This window comes from Octopus bimaculoides, chromosome 13, assembly GCF_001194135.2.
Source record: "Octopus bimaculoides isolate UCB-OBI-ISO-001 chromosome 13, ASM119413v2, whole genome shotgun sequence".
Taxonomy (NCBI): Eukaryota; Metazoa; Mollusca; class Cephalopoda; order Octopoda; family Octopodidae; genus Octopus; species Octopus bimaculoides.
Window position 1 is genome coordinate 199404 of NC_068993.1, and position 14610 is coordinate 214013.

General features: G+C 33.8%; 1 protein-coding gene across 1 annotated transcript in view; it reads left to right on the forward strand.

The window, feature by feature from the left end:
• The window catches only part of LOC106882836 (uncharacterized), a 55259-nt gene that overhangs the window by 6109 nt on the left and 34540 nt on the right, over nucleotides 1-14610 (forward strand). The window contains exons 6-16 of the mRNA XM_052972562.1: nucleotides 184-220; nucleotides 1316-1410; nucleotides 2859-2899; nucleotides 4189-4518; nucleotides 6218-6343; nucleotides 8145-8401; nucleotides 9741-9804; nucleotides 11298-11325; nucleotides 11458-11506; nucleotides 12787-12918; nucleotides 13045-13119. Of these exons, the coding sequence (XP_052828522.1) occupies nucleotides 184-220; nucleotides 1316-1410; nucleotides 2859-2899; nucleotides 4189-4518; nucleotides 6218-6343; nucleotides 8145-8401; nucleotides 9741-9804; nucleotides 11298-11325; nucleotides 11458-11506; nucleotides 12787-12918; nucleotides 13045-13119 (1234 nt within the window). The remainder of the gene's footprint in view (nucleotides 1-183; nucleotides 221-1315; nucleotides 1411-2858; nucleotides 2900-4188; nucleotides 4519-6217; nucleotides 6344-8144; nucleotides 8402-9740; nucleotides 9805-11297; nucleotides 11326-11457; nucleotides 11507-12786; nucleotides 12919-13044; nucleotides 13120-14610) is intronic.

Sequence of the window (14610 nt, forward strand, 5' to 3'; positions counted from 1 at the left end):
GGACGGTGCTCTTAGCGCTCCACTGGCACAGTCTAACACCTTCTATTCCACTGTTCAATAAAAGATGTTTTTAAGAAAGAGATTCTAATCCTCCGTCCCCCTCTCTCTCTCTCGCCCTTTCTCTCTCTATCCCTCCCCCCTCTCTGCTGTTAAACTTTATGATTATCTTTTCTTCCCTTTCAGGATCTCCAGGATTAGTAAAGCTAAAGGATACTTGGCAGTAAGTGTCATCATCATTATCATTATAATTTACTGCATCATCATCATTGTATGGGGGGGGGGGTGCATGGCCTAGTGGTTAGGGTGTTGCACTCATAATCACAAGATCACGGTTTCAATTCCTAGGCCAAGCAGTGCAGAAATATGAAGCATTATGTTAGTCTTTTAGTAAGAAGTGTTGCCATCAAAAAATTTCGTAGAAGCTTCAACTATGTTTCACACATGAACCTGCTGGTTAAAATTCCTATATTCAGGTTTCATCCGTCTCTTTTAAAAGCTTCCTACCATGGCATATGTCTTAATGGAACTCCTTCACCCAACTCTTTGATAATTCTACTGTGTCACAAGGTTTAGTTTTGTTCCTCACACTCTTCCTACCTACTTGCCATTACCTCCCACAATATCTACCCCTATGTAAGCATACCACCCTTTATTCTTCCAGAGCCAAGTGTCAGCCCATATTTAACCTTGACACTTCAAACCTGCCCTGACTCCATTAACACAAATCTAAAAAAAACATTTTATGTGAATTCATAAATCTTGTCTTCTTCCACTCAATCACTGCTTGTATTAAGCATCATACATCCATTGCTAAATTATTATTAACATTACAGCACCTAAATTATCAATATACAAAGGGACAAAAAACTATTGGTCTTCTTAAATTATTTATATTTAAGGGTTTGATGTAAAATATTTATTTTCTTACCTATCTATATTTATGGGCGTGAGTGTGTGTTCTAAATACCTAACAATCCACAATATTAATTACAATATGAATGTATACAGTAATTTTATTCAAACACAATCTTAGAAGTTCATCTAAGTTTTCAATGTTGTTATTTTCTTCCCAGAAGGGTGTAGAGTATTTGAAACAAGAAGAATTATTAACAATAAATGTTGTAGAATAAAAGAAAGGTTATTTCACAAAATTAGGATAAAGTGTTTTATTTTTCGTATTTCATTGAGTAAACAGAATATGGCTTTCGAATATGTGACAATTTATTTCATACTAATTATTCACTTTTGGTTAACTTGTGTATGTTGTTTGATGGAAATATATATAAAATTTTCTATGAATAAATTTTTCTGTTAGATTTTCAGATCCTGATATTCAAAATGCAGATAATCAAGATGCTTTAAATCAGAAAGACAAATCATCTGACCTATTCCCTAAGTTGGATTCGTTAAGTTTGTTTCAATCTATTTTATTTAATTTGTTAAAACTTTATAAATTTATTAGTTAAATTTAGTTGATGGAAAGTATGGAAGCCTAGCATACATTACCATCATTATCATTGTTTTAAGAGCCACTCTCCCATGCTTGCATGACAGGTGCCCTTCCTGTTGCCAACCTTCATGTGTTTCTAACGAAATTAGTATTTCCTCTTAGCTGGACATATTTTCATGGAAGATTGAAAGTGAATGAGTCCACTTGCATGATGCTGATGCTTGTTTATCAGATGAGGCCAAGACAAGAACTCACACTCGCATGCACACTTCACATACGTGTGTGTGTGTGTGTGTGTGCTGTCAGATGTTATCCATAAATCAGGAACAAAAGCACAGTCAATATAAGTCACAGAGCAGAGTTATATTTTCACAGTCAAACAATGTTACAAGTTATGGGTGTATAACTGGTCAGAAAGTTGGTCTTGTGCTGATTATTGCCACTAAACAATATTGACGTCTCTGCAGGTATACTAGCTGGAAGTAACATGGCTAGAGGTACATAGACTAGGTTCATTTGGCAATAGTATGAAGATGGAACAAAATTTTAGTGGAATATAAAGTTAGGTGAAGATGTAATGCAAAGACAGGAGGAAAAAAGAGTTATTAATCCCATGGATTGATGTTAAAAAGTCACACTATAAAAACGGGTAAATGAAAATTTTAAGGTTTGAAAGATGTATTGAAATCCCTGGATGGTGAAATTGATAGTAATAATAATAATAACCAAAATTGTTGTTATTGGCAATGAAGAATAATTTTATTTGTAATAAAGGGTAAATCGTAGTTCTGCCTCTGAAGTGGAAGGTGTATATGAAAAACTGAGGGATTTGCATGTGTGAGACAAGGTTTTTCACATTGAGAAAAACCCAACAATTTTTCAACTGGAATTCAAATCATAAAAAGACACCTTCCATTATTAACTGATGAAAGTATGAAAGATCAGACCGAAATGAGACATTGTCAGTGTAGTTTTTCACATGTATGTGTAAGGGGAAATAACCATTGCCATACCAACATTAGTTGAGTTTGTAAAATCATACCACCGTTGAGATTTTTATAATAGAAATAAAAAGAATGGTGAACATAACAGGATAAAATAAAGTAAATGTTAAAATAAATGCTACAAAAGTTGGTGTAAAGACAAGGAATTATAAATCATACTGCTAGGTTAAATAGGTGTAGGGTTGGTTGGTGACTATTTTCTTGCTAATGTATGTATATGTATACTGTCACTTACAATTCCCTAGAGGTAAAATACAATCAGGTAGTTTACATTTTTTTCCACCACATATGCATTCAGTAGTGCCTGTGTTATTATCAGCAGCAGTGGCAGTAGTAGTAGTAGTAGTAGTAGTAGTAGTAGACTTTGGCTATTTTTTGTACCATTGTTCCCTTTTTTTTTTCAGAGACTAATGATCAAGAAGGAAGCATGACTATTCACCAACAAGTAAGTGTGTGTATAACGCTTTCACAGTATATTGACAACAGAGAGTAATCTAGTATTAGAGCACACACACACGCACACACACACACACACATATATATATATATATATATATATATATATATAATCAAATAATAAGCAACACGGATTTCAAAAGTGATTGCAGTACGCACGTTTCATGCTACTTCAATTTATTTAAGTAATGTGAGCATTACCTTAAATGCAATATGAAGAGCAATCTTCAGCTGCACGAAAAAATGTAGAAAAAAAGACATTACAAATGTGGCTACATATTAAAACCAAGTGGGAGAGAGCAGAGGAAGAATATATAAGTCCATCTGATAGACCCTGCTATGTCAAGATGGACTTATATATTCTTCCTCTGCTCTCTCCCACTTGGTTTTAATATGTTGCCACATTTGTAATATGTCTTTTTTTCTACATTTTTTCGTGCAGCTGAAGATTGCTCTTCATATTGCATTTAAGGTAATGCTCACATTACTTAAATAAATTGAAGTAGCATGAAACGTGCGTACTGCAATCACTTTTGAAATCCGTGTTGCTTATTATTTGATTTTAATCACCCATCCTTTTGGGATGTGATATTCGGGTGCCTTCGCATAAGTACCATATTCAAGCCTTGAATCTATATATATATATATATATATATGTGGCAAAGTGAGTGGTAATTGAAAGAGAGAGATAGAGTGAGGCAGAGAAAGAGAGGGGGGTAATGGTCAGACCACGAGGAAGAAAAATATTCTTTTGGGATTTGTGTAGCATAATTTAACGAGACAGCAAATGTTGATAAATAGTAAAATAGAATTGAAAAATCTGAGAGTTTTCGGTCAGCTAATCTAAGACAAAATTAGAGAAATAAGTGACTGTGTGATAAACTTTAATAAATGAATAAATATGTTGCGGTTAAGGAAATGCATGAACTAAGGTTATCTTAAAGCAACAACGAGGAAGACAAAACTATTGAAATTATATTTACATGATGACATGGTAATGAAATCTATGGAAGAAATTGACCAAGGAAGGCCATGCTATGGTCAAATTTTGCTTCACAGGTAAATGGTTATATAATAGTCTGCAGACCTCTCCAACCACTGTTAATATGTAAAAACAAAAATTCAAGACACAGAAACAATATATTCACACAAGACATTTAATAAAGTGATGGTTTACTAGTAGGGTTTATTTATTTCTTTTATCAATTTCTTTAAATTAAATTCAGTTGAATTTTAATTAAATAATTGATATTAACTGTTATGAAATTCTATAAACAGATATTAAAGACAATATCAACTCCTATCTCTGTGACCAAGGAAGACATTCTCAATTTGAAAGATGCATTTGTGAAAGTAACGCCAAAAATACCTGAGAAGGAGGAGAAAGTTTCTGCATCATTGGAAAAGAGTGAACCACAGGCATTGAAGAAAATGAAAGAAGAAATAGCTTTAAAGTCAACAAAAATAAAGCAATTCTGTAAGATTACCCACCATAATTTTTGTGGGGCAACCAATGAATTTCAAATTCCATCTCCTTTTACAAAAGCCACCTGGAAATATCATACACCAAGCAAATACCAAACACATTTTCCTATCAAGTCATGCAGAGTAAAGTATTTGTTTTTATACTAAATTTACTCATAAATTACTGTTCTATTAGGGTTTATTTAAACTGGACCAATATATATAAATGTTTTTGCTTTTTAGTTTACTAATATTTCTCTATGAAATTAATTGCTCACTAGAAAAATTGTACTGTTGATGCACCATATACAAGCCTTGTCAATTCACTCTATACATACTCTGTTGAAGCACCATTTACATGCATTGTTGATAAGTATGTTTTCATGTACATGAGAACACATTAATTATTGCCAACTAAGTCAGTCTCTCTTTAGCTTTTTGCTGTTCATTTAAAGACCCATTTAATTGCTTGAAACTTTAAGAAAAACTTGTTGAAAATTTCCTTGTAATCATGATTAGCTAATACAATATTTTTTATTTACTTTCAAAAAACTTCTTATCATATATAAAGCAAAACAAAACTAGTTTATAACATATTTAGTTCTGTATCTTAAGCATGTTTCATTAATAATGAGAAGAAAATAAATTATATAAGGAAAACCTAAGCAGATTGCTTTGTCAAAATCTTCAAATTATATAACTCTCATTAGTAACCTTTAGTATTCATACTAGACTGCCAACAATATTACAGTATCAACTCAGCATTCCAGAATCAATACTAAAGGTTACTAACAAGAATTACACAATCTCTGAAAATTTGACAAAACAATCTGCTTATAAAGTTTTCCTTGTGTTAAGTGGCTATTTATTTCATTGTTATTGAAATGCATTCATGGTGAAGTAACTAAATATTTTATGAACAAACTATAGAGTCCAACCATATCAAACTTGGACATTTTTGTCCAAGTCCTTCTCACAGTTTTCCTTCAGAATATACGTGAATAGAGACATAGTTCTAAATACTGGTAATTTGTTGTGCAATTTTTATCTAAATCACACTAAATTAATATATAATATAATATATATCTTTGGAACAGTGAAACTCAAAGCAGGTAACATTAATAATAGTGTCTTTGTATAGAAGAAGTCTGAAGCTACTTGTGGCACTCAAATCCAAATTTTCTGTAGACATGACAGATGTTCTACCATTCACTCCTTTGAATTTCTTTTTCCATTTTAGAATCTTCAAGAGAATATGAAATAAATCTATTTTGAAATGGAGAAGCTCAAAGCAGATCAAGATTTCTATCCAAGTGGTTTTCTTAACCCAATATTTGCACACTTTTATTTATAGCTTTATCTGCTTCAAGATCCATCATTCCAAAAAATGAATTCATATTGTCTTGAAGTTTCTAAATTCTTATGACATCAGATTATTGACACAGATAGTTTGACAAAATTCTCAATATTGACACAGTGTCAGGTGGTGGTGTTCAACTTTTCCTACAGAAACTCGTCTTTTTACAGAAAATAAATTTCATTTCTCTATTTCGATTAAAAACCTTCCTTCATTGACAATATTTGAATTAGATCCTACTTGGAGAAAAAAGTTGTGGACACCTGTAAATAGTCTTTAAAATGAATTTCTTACCAAATAGTAATTCTAAAATAACTTTGTATTTTCACAGAAATACCATTTGCTGTCTAAAAATGCTTTCAAATAATTAATAAGCATATAAATTAAGAAATTGTTAAATTCCATGAATTCTCAAGTTTTTATCTTTGTACATTCATTGAAAGAATATTCTATTTTTCAATAAGAAAATTCTTTATAACTTATCAGGAAAGTATAACAACAAACCGTTTGCCAGATGATGATGATGGCCAAACTACATTCACTGCCAACATAATGATGGATTGTGATTTCAAAAAGGATTTAAATGAACTGGAGTCTAATGCTGAAAAGCTAGTAAGTAAACTGAAATCCTTTATGTAAAGCTGGACATGTTTGAAGCTGGCTTTTTTTGTGGAACACCCTGCTTGAAACTGATTTATAAAGTAAGATAAGAAATGTGTGTGTGTGTGTGTATAAAGTTAGGGTAAATCCCAGCTGTTTCCTCTTGAAGTACATCTGCTTATTCCAATATTACAATTGATGTGTATTTATAGTTGGTGCTATATACGAGTCAAAATACATATTAAAATTGAGAATAATGGAAAAGTTATCTGCAGAGTTAATTTATAACAAAACGGGGAAAATGGAGATCTTTTGGTATTATTTATTCTCCATTACACATGTTTCATTTGCTAATAGGAATCACAAAGATTTACATGTTAGATAGACATGTGAAGAATTTCCTATTAGAAAGTCTTCAAATAAAGAATTATTATAATTATTCTTTATCTGAAGAACTTGTCATCTTTTCCATCTCACCTATTCTTTACACTCTGCCACCACCATCCTCATCTGGCAAATTATCTGCACCCAGCCAGGCATCATCAGTTTACCTGTCAGTATTTCAAAACAATCACACATACACACATGTACAACCACATACTTACATCCACTCACACACAGCACATTTCACAGTAGGGGGTTTGGCTAAATTGATCAGGTGGCATTTGGGGTGAGAGGCAAAGTTTAGCTCGTAGTCCTTGAGTGTGATGAAGCTAATTGCCATCTTTTGGGTTTTACTGTTAATGTTGTTGTATGTGTTTGGGGAAGCATGCCTGTGTTTCTGTGTAATTGTCTAAAAGGCTATCAGGTGTGTCTCTATTTTATATTTGCTTTTAGTCTTATCCAAGAAGAGTAAGGACTTGTCAGAGATTTTTATTTGTTATATGTCTGCACAGAGTTTGTGTTGAAAAAAGGAAGAAAACTTACGGAGTCTTCGCTTGGGGATGATGCCCAATAGGTCTGCTTCAAAGGTTTCAAGCTCTTTGCTCCTGGGTGGAAACCTACTACATCTGATCCTGTACATGTTGGCATGCCTTGTTCAAAGAAATACACCTTGCATCTCATGCACCAGAAGAGGTCTACCATTTTCTCTAGCAGCATTTTTGTATAGACCTCATTGGACAGTGTTGGAATATTCTTTGTAGAATAACCAATGTCGTAACATTGCATATTATCCAAGAGTTTGTGGGAATTGTGAATGTTCAGAGAACGCAAGGCATCGGTATAGATTGATAAATAAATTAATTAGAATTATTTGAGTATATACGCACATTTACATGACATAAATTATACATCAAATGAATGTTGAATAGGTATTCTTAGAATTAAAAACCTTGCACATCTAATCTATAATAAATGGACATTTACAGTTACATTAAATTTTAAAATTTAAATTGGCATCTTCCAGTTATACAAATAAAAATATATCTTTCTGAAGAATTTTTCTGATTTTAATTTCCTGATATTATTTCACAATATAATATATATAATCACTCATATTAAATGTATAAATACTTTAATAGTATTAATACTTTGATACGAAAGAGCACTCACTGTAAATTCAGTATACAATATCCTCATTGAATATATTTAACTAAAGATTTATATACCATCCACACACACACACACACACACACACACACACACACACACACACACACACACATATACCATTGTACTTAGCTATCTTTCTATTTGTCTACACCCTATCCACCTACTTTCTTTCCTACCTATCTACTTACCCAACCATCTATCCTATGTTTGTCTCTACTTACTCATCAACCCTATCTTTTTACATATTAATATATTTCAGCTTTCTGAGCTTCAGATCACAATTGAAGGAAACGAAGTCCCAACAATGCTCAATGATGACCTGTATTTCTGGACATTATCACCACCGAAACTTAATATAACTGCAAAGCATGTTAAGAGATTAATGTTTCCTCTCTACCAACAATCACAAGCTTCAGATGTTTTACATTATAGAAAAATTGATCAATCGCAGCAGTTTACTCCAACTTTTAGCCACGTATCACCAAAAGAGGGCCACAAGGAAGGGCAGAATGTTGTGTAAGTTACAGTTCCATCTTTCTATGATTTTGTTTGAAAGTAAGGTTTCGCTGAAGATTGTTTTGTAGGATGAAGAGAAACAGACGAGATAAATATCTAAAATAGCAGTATGTTTAGGATTTATTTGGATGTAATAAACTGTAACTGGGAGTATTCTGTGTATGTGTGTCTACAAGGTATGTTCCAAAAGTATATTCTCCTGCCAAAACTAGTGCTGTGTAGGCAAAATCCTTTGAGTGGGAGACGGTGCCACCCTTCTTGTGCATGCATGAAAACTTTCATGCTGGCAGGCTCTGTCAATTCCCAGCTGTTATGCCTTTGAGTACAGATGTAAGTGCATGCTTGTTGGATTTTCGTTTACACGTAAGATGACCAAACACATTGAGCAAGAGACCCTAAACCTATGTTTCATCATCAATGATGATGGTCTTCATGAAGTCTGGCATGTGGTTTGCACAGTCCATCTTGTCCTGAGTGATTTCCCTGTTTTTGCTGCTCTGCCAGCACCTTGGGGACAAATTTTACCTACGCACTCTCTGCATGCACAAATCCCCAGTTAAATTGGAATGCACTGATTTTGCATTTATTCCCACTTCATGAGTAATTTCTTGGATTGTTACACAACAGCTTTCCATGATTATTTGCCAAACCTTCTCAATCAACTCCTCATTTTGGCTTGTAAATGGCCTACCTGAGCTGGATGCCCTTCACATACATACACACACTTTAAGGTAGTACTTCATAATGGCAACGATCAAATGACTGAAACAAGTAAAAGAACGAAAGAATATACATGTGTATATATATATATATATATATATATATATATATGTAACGGTTATAGATTGAACGAAACGGAAGGGTTTCGGCCTAGCTAAAGACGTCTGGGACATATCTTGCAGGCGTGAAGTGGATTCGATCCACTATGCCACAAATTTGAATTAACACTGCGTCAGAACTTTTCCCGCGGTGGAACAACGGTTTTCTTCTGACAGCAGTTAGATATGTCCCAGACGCCTTTAGCTAGGCTGAAACGATGTCTCCACCACTTGACCCTTTCTGACCTCATTTTTAGCTGAAGAATATTAAAAGATTACCTATTAAGTGTTCAGTTAAAAACACTATATCATCTATTTTTTCTGATGATCAAAATAAAGTTAATAATTTTATAATGCTTTCAAAGACTCTTTGAATAAATTTAATATTAAAAGCAGCATTTTAAATGGACAAGTTAAACTTAAAACTTTACTATCTTACAGTCAGCAAAGCAATAAGTATTGACCTAGTGTTTATATTTTGATAGAAATGTAAATAAAATGAATTCTTTTATATATTTCAGAGAAAGCATTACATCTGGTCTTTCAGTTGGTGGAAGCTCATCTCAATTAGTAATGTCAGAAAGTGTAAGAATTTTAGTTAATTTTCCTATCAGCATTATCATTTATTGCATTTTTTTATATTTCTCTTGATTTGCTATTTAGCTAAACCTCTTTATCTGTTTACTCTTTTAGCTAATCTTTTATCACCATACCAACTGAGCATAGCTCTCAGGTCTACCATACAAAACCTTCACTCTTTAAAATCATTCATATTGAAATAAAAACCTTCCACTATAATTTTATTTAAAACATATCATTAAGTTAAGTTTCCAAACACCAGAATAAGCACATGCAACACTCTTGGAGTGGTTGATGTTAGGAAGGACATCCAGCCATAAAAACCATGCCAAATTGGAGTGGAACCTAATATAGCTCCCCAGCTTACCAGAGCAGTCGAGTTTATTTCAGATATTCTCATTTTCAAAATCATCTCTAACCTGGCAAAGGGTAAAGGAACTCAGAAGAGTCAATGGCCATTCTGAAAATGGGTAGGTAGAACCCGTGAGCCTTGGTTGGCAGTCTGTCTAGGAGAAGGAACACTGATTTAAAACTGGGGCAGATAGGACTCCTTAGTAACAGTGGTGACAACATGTCAGTGTCCAACGGTTCCATGCGTGGGATGACACACAGAAATGTGAAGGGAACAGGCTCGACTTATGGGTAGTAAGAGCTCTGCAGTTTTGGTTGCCAGTCTTATTAGAAATGGTGTCTTGATAAAAATACTGGTTGGTGGCTAACCTTAAAACACAAACCTCAATGTTGAGTGAAGATGTCTAATACAAATGTAGGAAATAATGGTGTTAATGAGGCTGGAAGCAAAGGTGGAAGCCTTTTGCCTGGCAGGTGGACTGTGGTTGAGCAGTGCAGGCCTGGCCATCCTCCAGAGACTGCTTGTACACAAAGCCAGGGGCAGAGAAGAAGGTAGGATGAGACAAACCGAATGGTAATTAAATGCTGGATCAGGGGCAAACCCAGCAGAAGGGGATTCCAACAACACATGAAAGCAAAATGGAATGAAAGTGGCGAACTGGCTGAATTGCTACTCTATTGAACGAAATACTTAGCAGTGTTTCTTCCAGCTTTTTATATTTTGAATTCAAATTCCGTTGGGGCCAACTATGCTTTTCATCCTTTTGGGGTTGATAAAATGAGCACCAGTTGAGTACTGGAGATGATGTAATCAACTGATCCCTTCCCTTAAAAGTGCTGGCCTTGTGTCTAAATTTGAAACCATTTCCATTGTGAATTCATATCTAAATCAAATTTTTACTATATTTTTTTTAAATAATCTACAAGGGGTTTAGGAATCTGTGATTCTTGTTTTTGAGGGTAGAAAACAATTTTGAAAGCCAAGAATTAGTATGAGAACAACTTAGAAAGAATTTCTGACAGAAATCCTGATAATAATTCCAGAAAAAGAGGTGTAAGAAGAATATTTTTATATTTGCAAATTTTATGCCTGATTCTTTTGTTTAATTTTAAACAATTTCTTAACTGTACATTTTCTTTATTTCTAGCTTGCAGATAAGGAAACTGTTGCTGAAGGTCAGTGTATTCAATTAATTATTCTTTTGATTCTGTTTGATGACTACTTATGTTTTCATCAGTAAAAACATCAGTAAAAAACGTAAAAATACATTAGCCATTTTATTTATTTTATTTCCTTTTTTTACACAGAATCAACAACTCTGGTTAAATCCACAGACAAGGTTCCATCAGCTGTCCAGTAAGTATTTTAGTATAGTTTTGGCTGGGAATTGGAAAACCATCTAGTTTTAGAATTTGTTTATTACCTTCTGGTATTTTTTTACATCCTTTAATTGGTTTGGACTGAGCCCAAGCAGGAGCTCTGCATTTCAAGAGTTTAATCCATTTTATTGATCTCAGTACGTATTTCAATGTGGTACTTAATCTCTATTTCGCAAACTTCTAAGTTACAGGGCACAGCAATACCAATTTTTATCCAAACAAGGACATGCACATAACCATACATGCATATTTAATTTTCTGATTAAAATAGTGAAATGTTTCAAATGCAAAAATATTCCAGTTAGATGAAATTCTCATCATCACAATAAGTTGATTGGAGAGAGAGAGAGAGATATCAGCCTTTGTATTTACCTTCCCCCTTTTCCCCTCTTCCAAACGACAAATTTAAAAATAAAAATAAATAAAACAAGAGATACTAAATAAAGAAGGCTTATATCCTTATCAGGAATTGCTACTCTGTATATTCCTTATCACTGCCTTCCCTTTGATTAACTTCCAGTGTAATTATGTGGATATGTATGCTTATTTGTGTGTGTATACATATACACTTGATGTTATACCTTCATTTTAGTATCGTATGATTATATTCGTTTGTATGATTTATGTCTCAGTGTACCTGTAACTATTTTTTGTTTTAATTTTAGTATTTATTTGTGTAACAGTTTGTTGACACATATTAGTATGTTTGGGCTGTGTATATATTTGGGAATATATATATATATATATGTGTGTGTGTATATATATATATATATATATATATATATATATAAAGATTTTTTTTTTTTTTGCAACACGTAAATACTGAACAGTGTCTATAAAGGATAAAATCCTTTTTAAGAGCAGAAAAATTTGCTGGCAACGAACCTCATGTCTGCCAGACTTCTTCATGTCATTTAGCTTGCATGAGTTAGTTGGTTTGACCAGAGCTGGCAAGCCAGAAAGCTACAGCAGGTTCAAGTCTGATTTGCCTTGGTTTCTATGGCTGGATACTCTTCCTAATGCCAACCACTTAACAATGTGTGCTGGGTGCTTTTTATGTGCCACCAGCTTAGATTGCTTTTTGCTTGGCACTGGCACAAGGCTCTTGCAGGCCAATCCTCTTTAGCAGAGGATGCAGCCTTATCACTTCTGCTGAAATACCTAGATATTAGCTTACTACATGCACACCACATTAATGCTACATGCACATCACATTCGTGCTACATGCACAGTTTCTCATTTTCTTTTCTGTTTCAGGGAAGCAAGTGGGCATGAAGGAGCTGGTGTGTGCCCTTCAGCATCCTACCTTGCAACTCCGGGGCAGCCATCAAGTGCTGCAAGAGGATCCTTATCTGCAGATAATATCTTCAGAACTTTGAGGATGTCAACGTAATATTTAAGTTTTATTTTATTATAGCTGCTTATTGAAAAAAAGATTAATGATAATTAGCCTCAACTATTATTAAACTATATGTATTTACTTTAGTTTCATTTTCTGTTTTATCAAAATGAAAGAGATGAACGTGGGAAGTTTCTTTCTCCTGATGATGTTTATTCTGTAGAAAGTTCTTTCACTGAGAGAGCTCCATGGTAAGATTTATTTAATTTAATTTTTATGTAAACATTATCGGTTGCACATACATAGTGTATATGTTTTTGTTTATTGATATCTACCATTCTCAGTGATTCCAAGGTGAGTTGTCTCACCTGGTTTGTGATATTCAGGTGTTCTTTAACTCTTAGCATCATTTCGACAGCTTTCCCTGGACATTGTCCCACAGCAAATTTCACATATATACTATGTATGTGCAACTGATAATGTTTACATTACAAGAACTGCTTTTAATTTGTAATTTAATTTAATTTTATATTTTTATATCACATCTGGTAAACAATGGTACCATTAGTTACAGGTTTCTAACTGAGCAATCATTGGTTCCTTGTATTTTTGGTGGTGAGAATGACTCAGGCAGAACAAATACCCACACAGGGTATTTTTGTTCAAAAGCACTGGTTTTCCTGTTTCCTTACCAATGTTGGAAATGTCAGCACTATATATCAGGGAAAGATGCACATACATTTGTGTGTGTGTTGTACGAAGATTAAACATTTAAACATGTCTGGGCTTAATTTGTCGAGTTTAAATTGTTCACATTCTCTATTTATGATTCTAGCATACGTGATGAAATCTTCTATTTCAAATTTAGACAATCCCAGTGAATATTAAATAGTGAACATCTTTCACTGAATATTTTAGATAATAGCTTAATCGTTTCCTCGAAATAAATTTTAGATGGTTTTTCTCAGCAAAATATAATTACAAAACTTTTCAGGTTCTGCTGGTGATAATTTCCTTAAAAGAAGACGTACCTTCTTTTCATCCATCCAGCTTTTACACTCTTCCTTTTAATCCCTTCTTCTGGATTATACGTAAATTCTTCAATTGAATTAGCAACCGTGTCTGCCGAGAGTGAAGCTGAAGTGTTTTTTGACTGCAGCAATAATTCCAACAACTGTTGATTTTGTTGTTGTTGTTGTTGCTGTTGTTCTTGTTGCTGCTGTAGTTGCCGTTGCAGCTCTTGTTGTTGTAGTTTCCATTGCAACCGAACCATGGAAGCTAATAAGTCTTCCATACTAAGTATGCCCTCCATGAGCTTCGAAAGTCTTGTCAACACTGTTATATCCTTCTTTGAACTCCCTGTATTTGCCACTTTATAACGTGGACTTGTAACAAGGTTATAACAATACAAATATAAATCAGAAACAGCACATAACAAACAATATCTCTTCTCAACAACTTCTTTGACTCTTCACAAAGCGCCTGCACACACACACACACACACACACACACACACACACACACACACCACACTGCCATCACTGACAGTGCACATGCACCTTTATACAGTTTAGGGCAGTTAACTTGCTTCCCCACAGAGGTAGTATCAGGATTTCACCCCAACCGAATATTATCTAATATTGGTACAAAGCCACACATGTTATGGGTGGAGGATATAGTTTGATTAAATCAAGCCCAGGACTTATCTGATATTCTGTCAACCCCAGGAAGGTGAAAGTGAA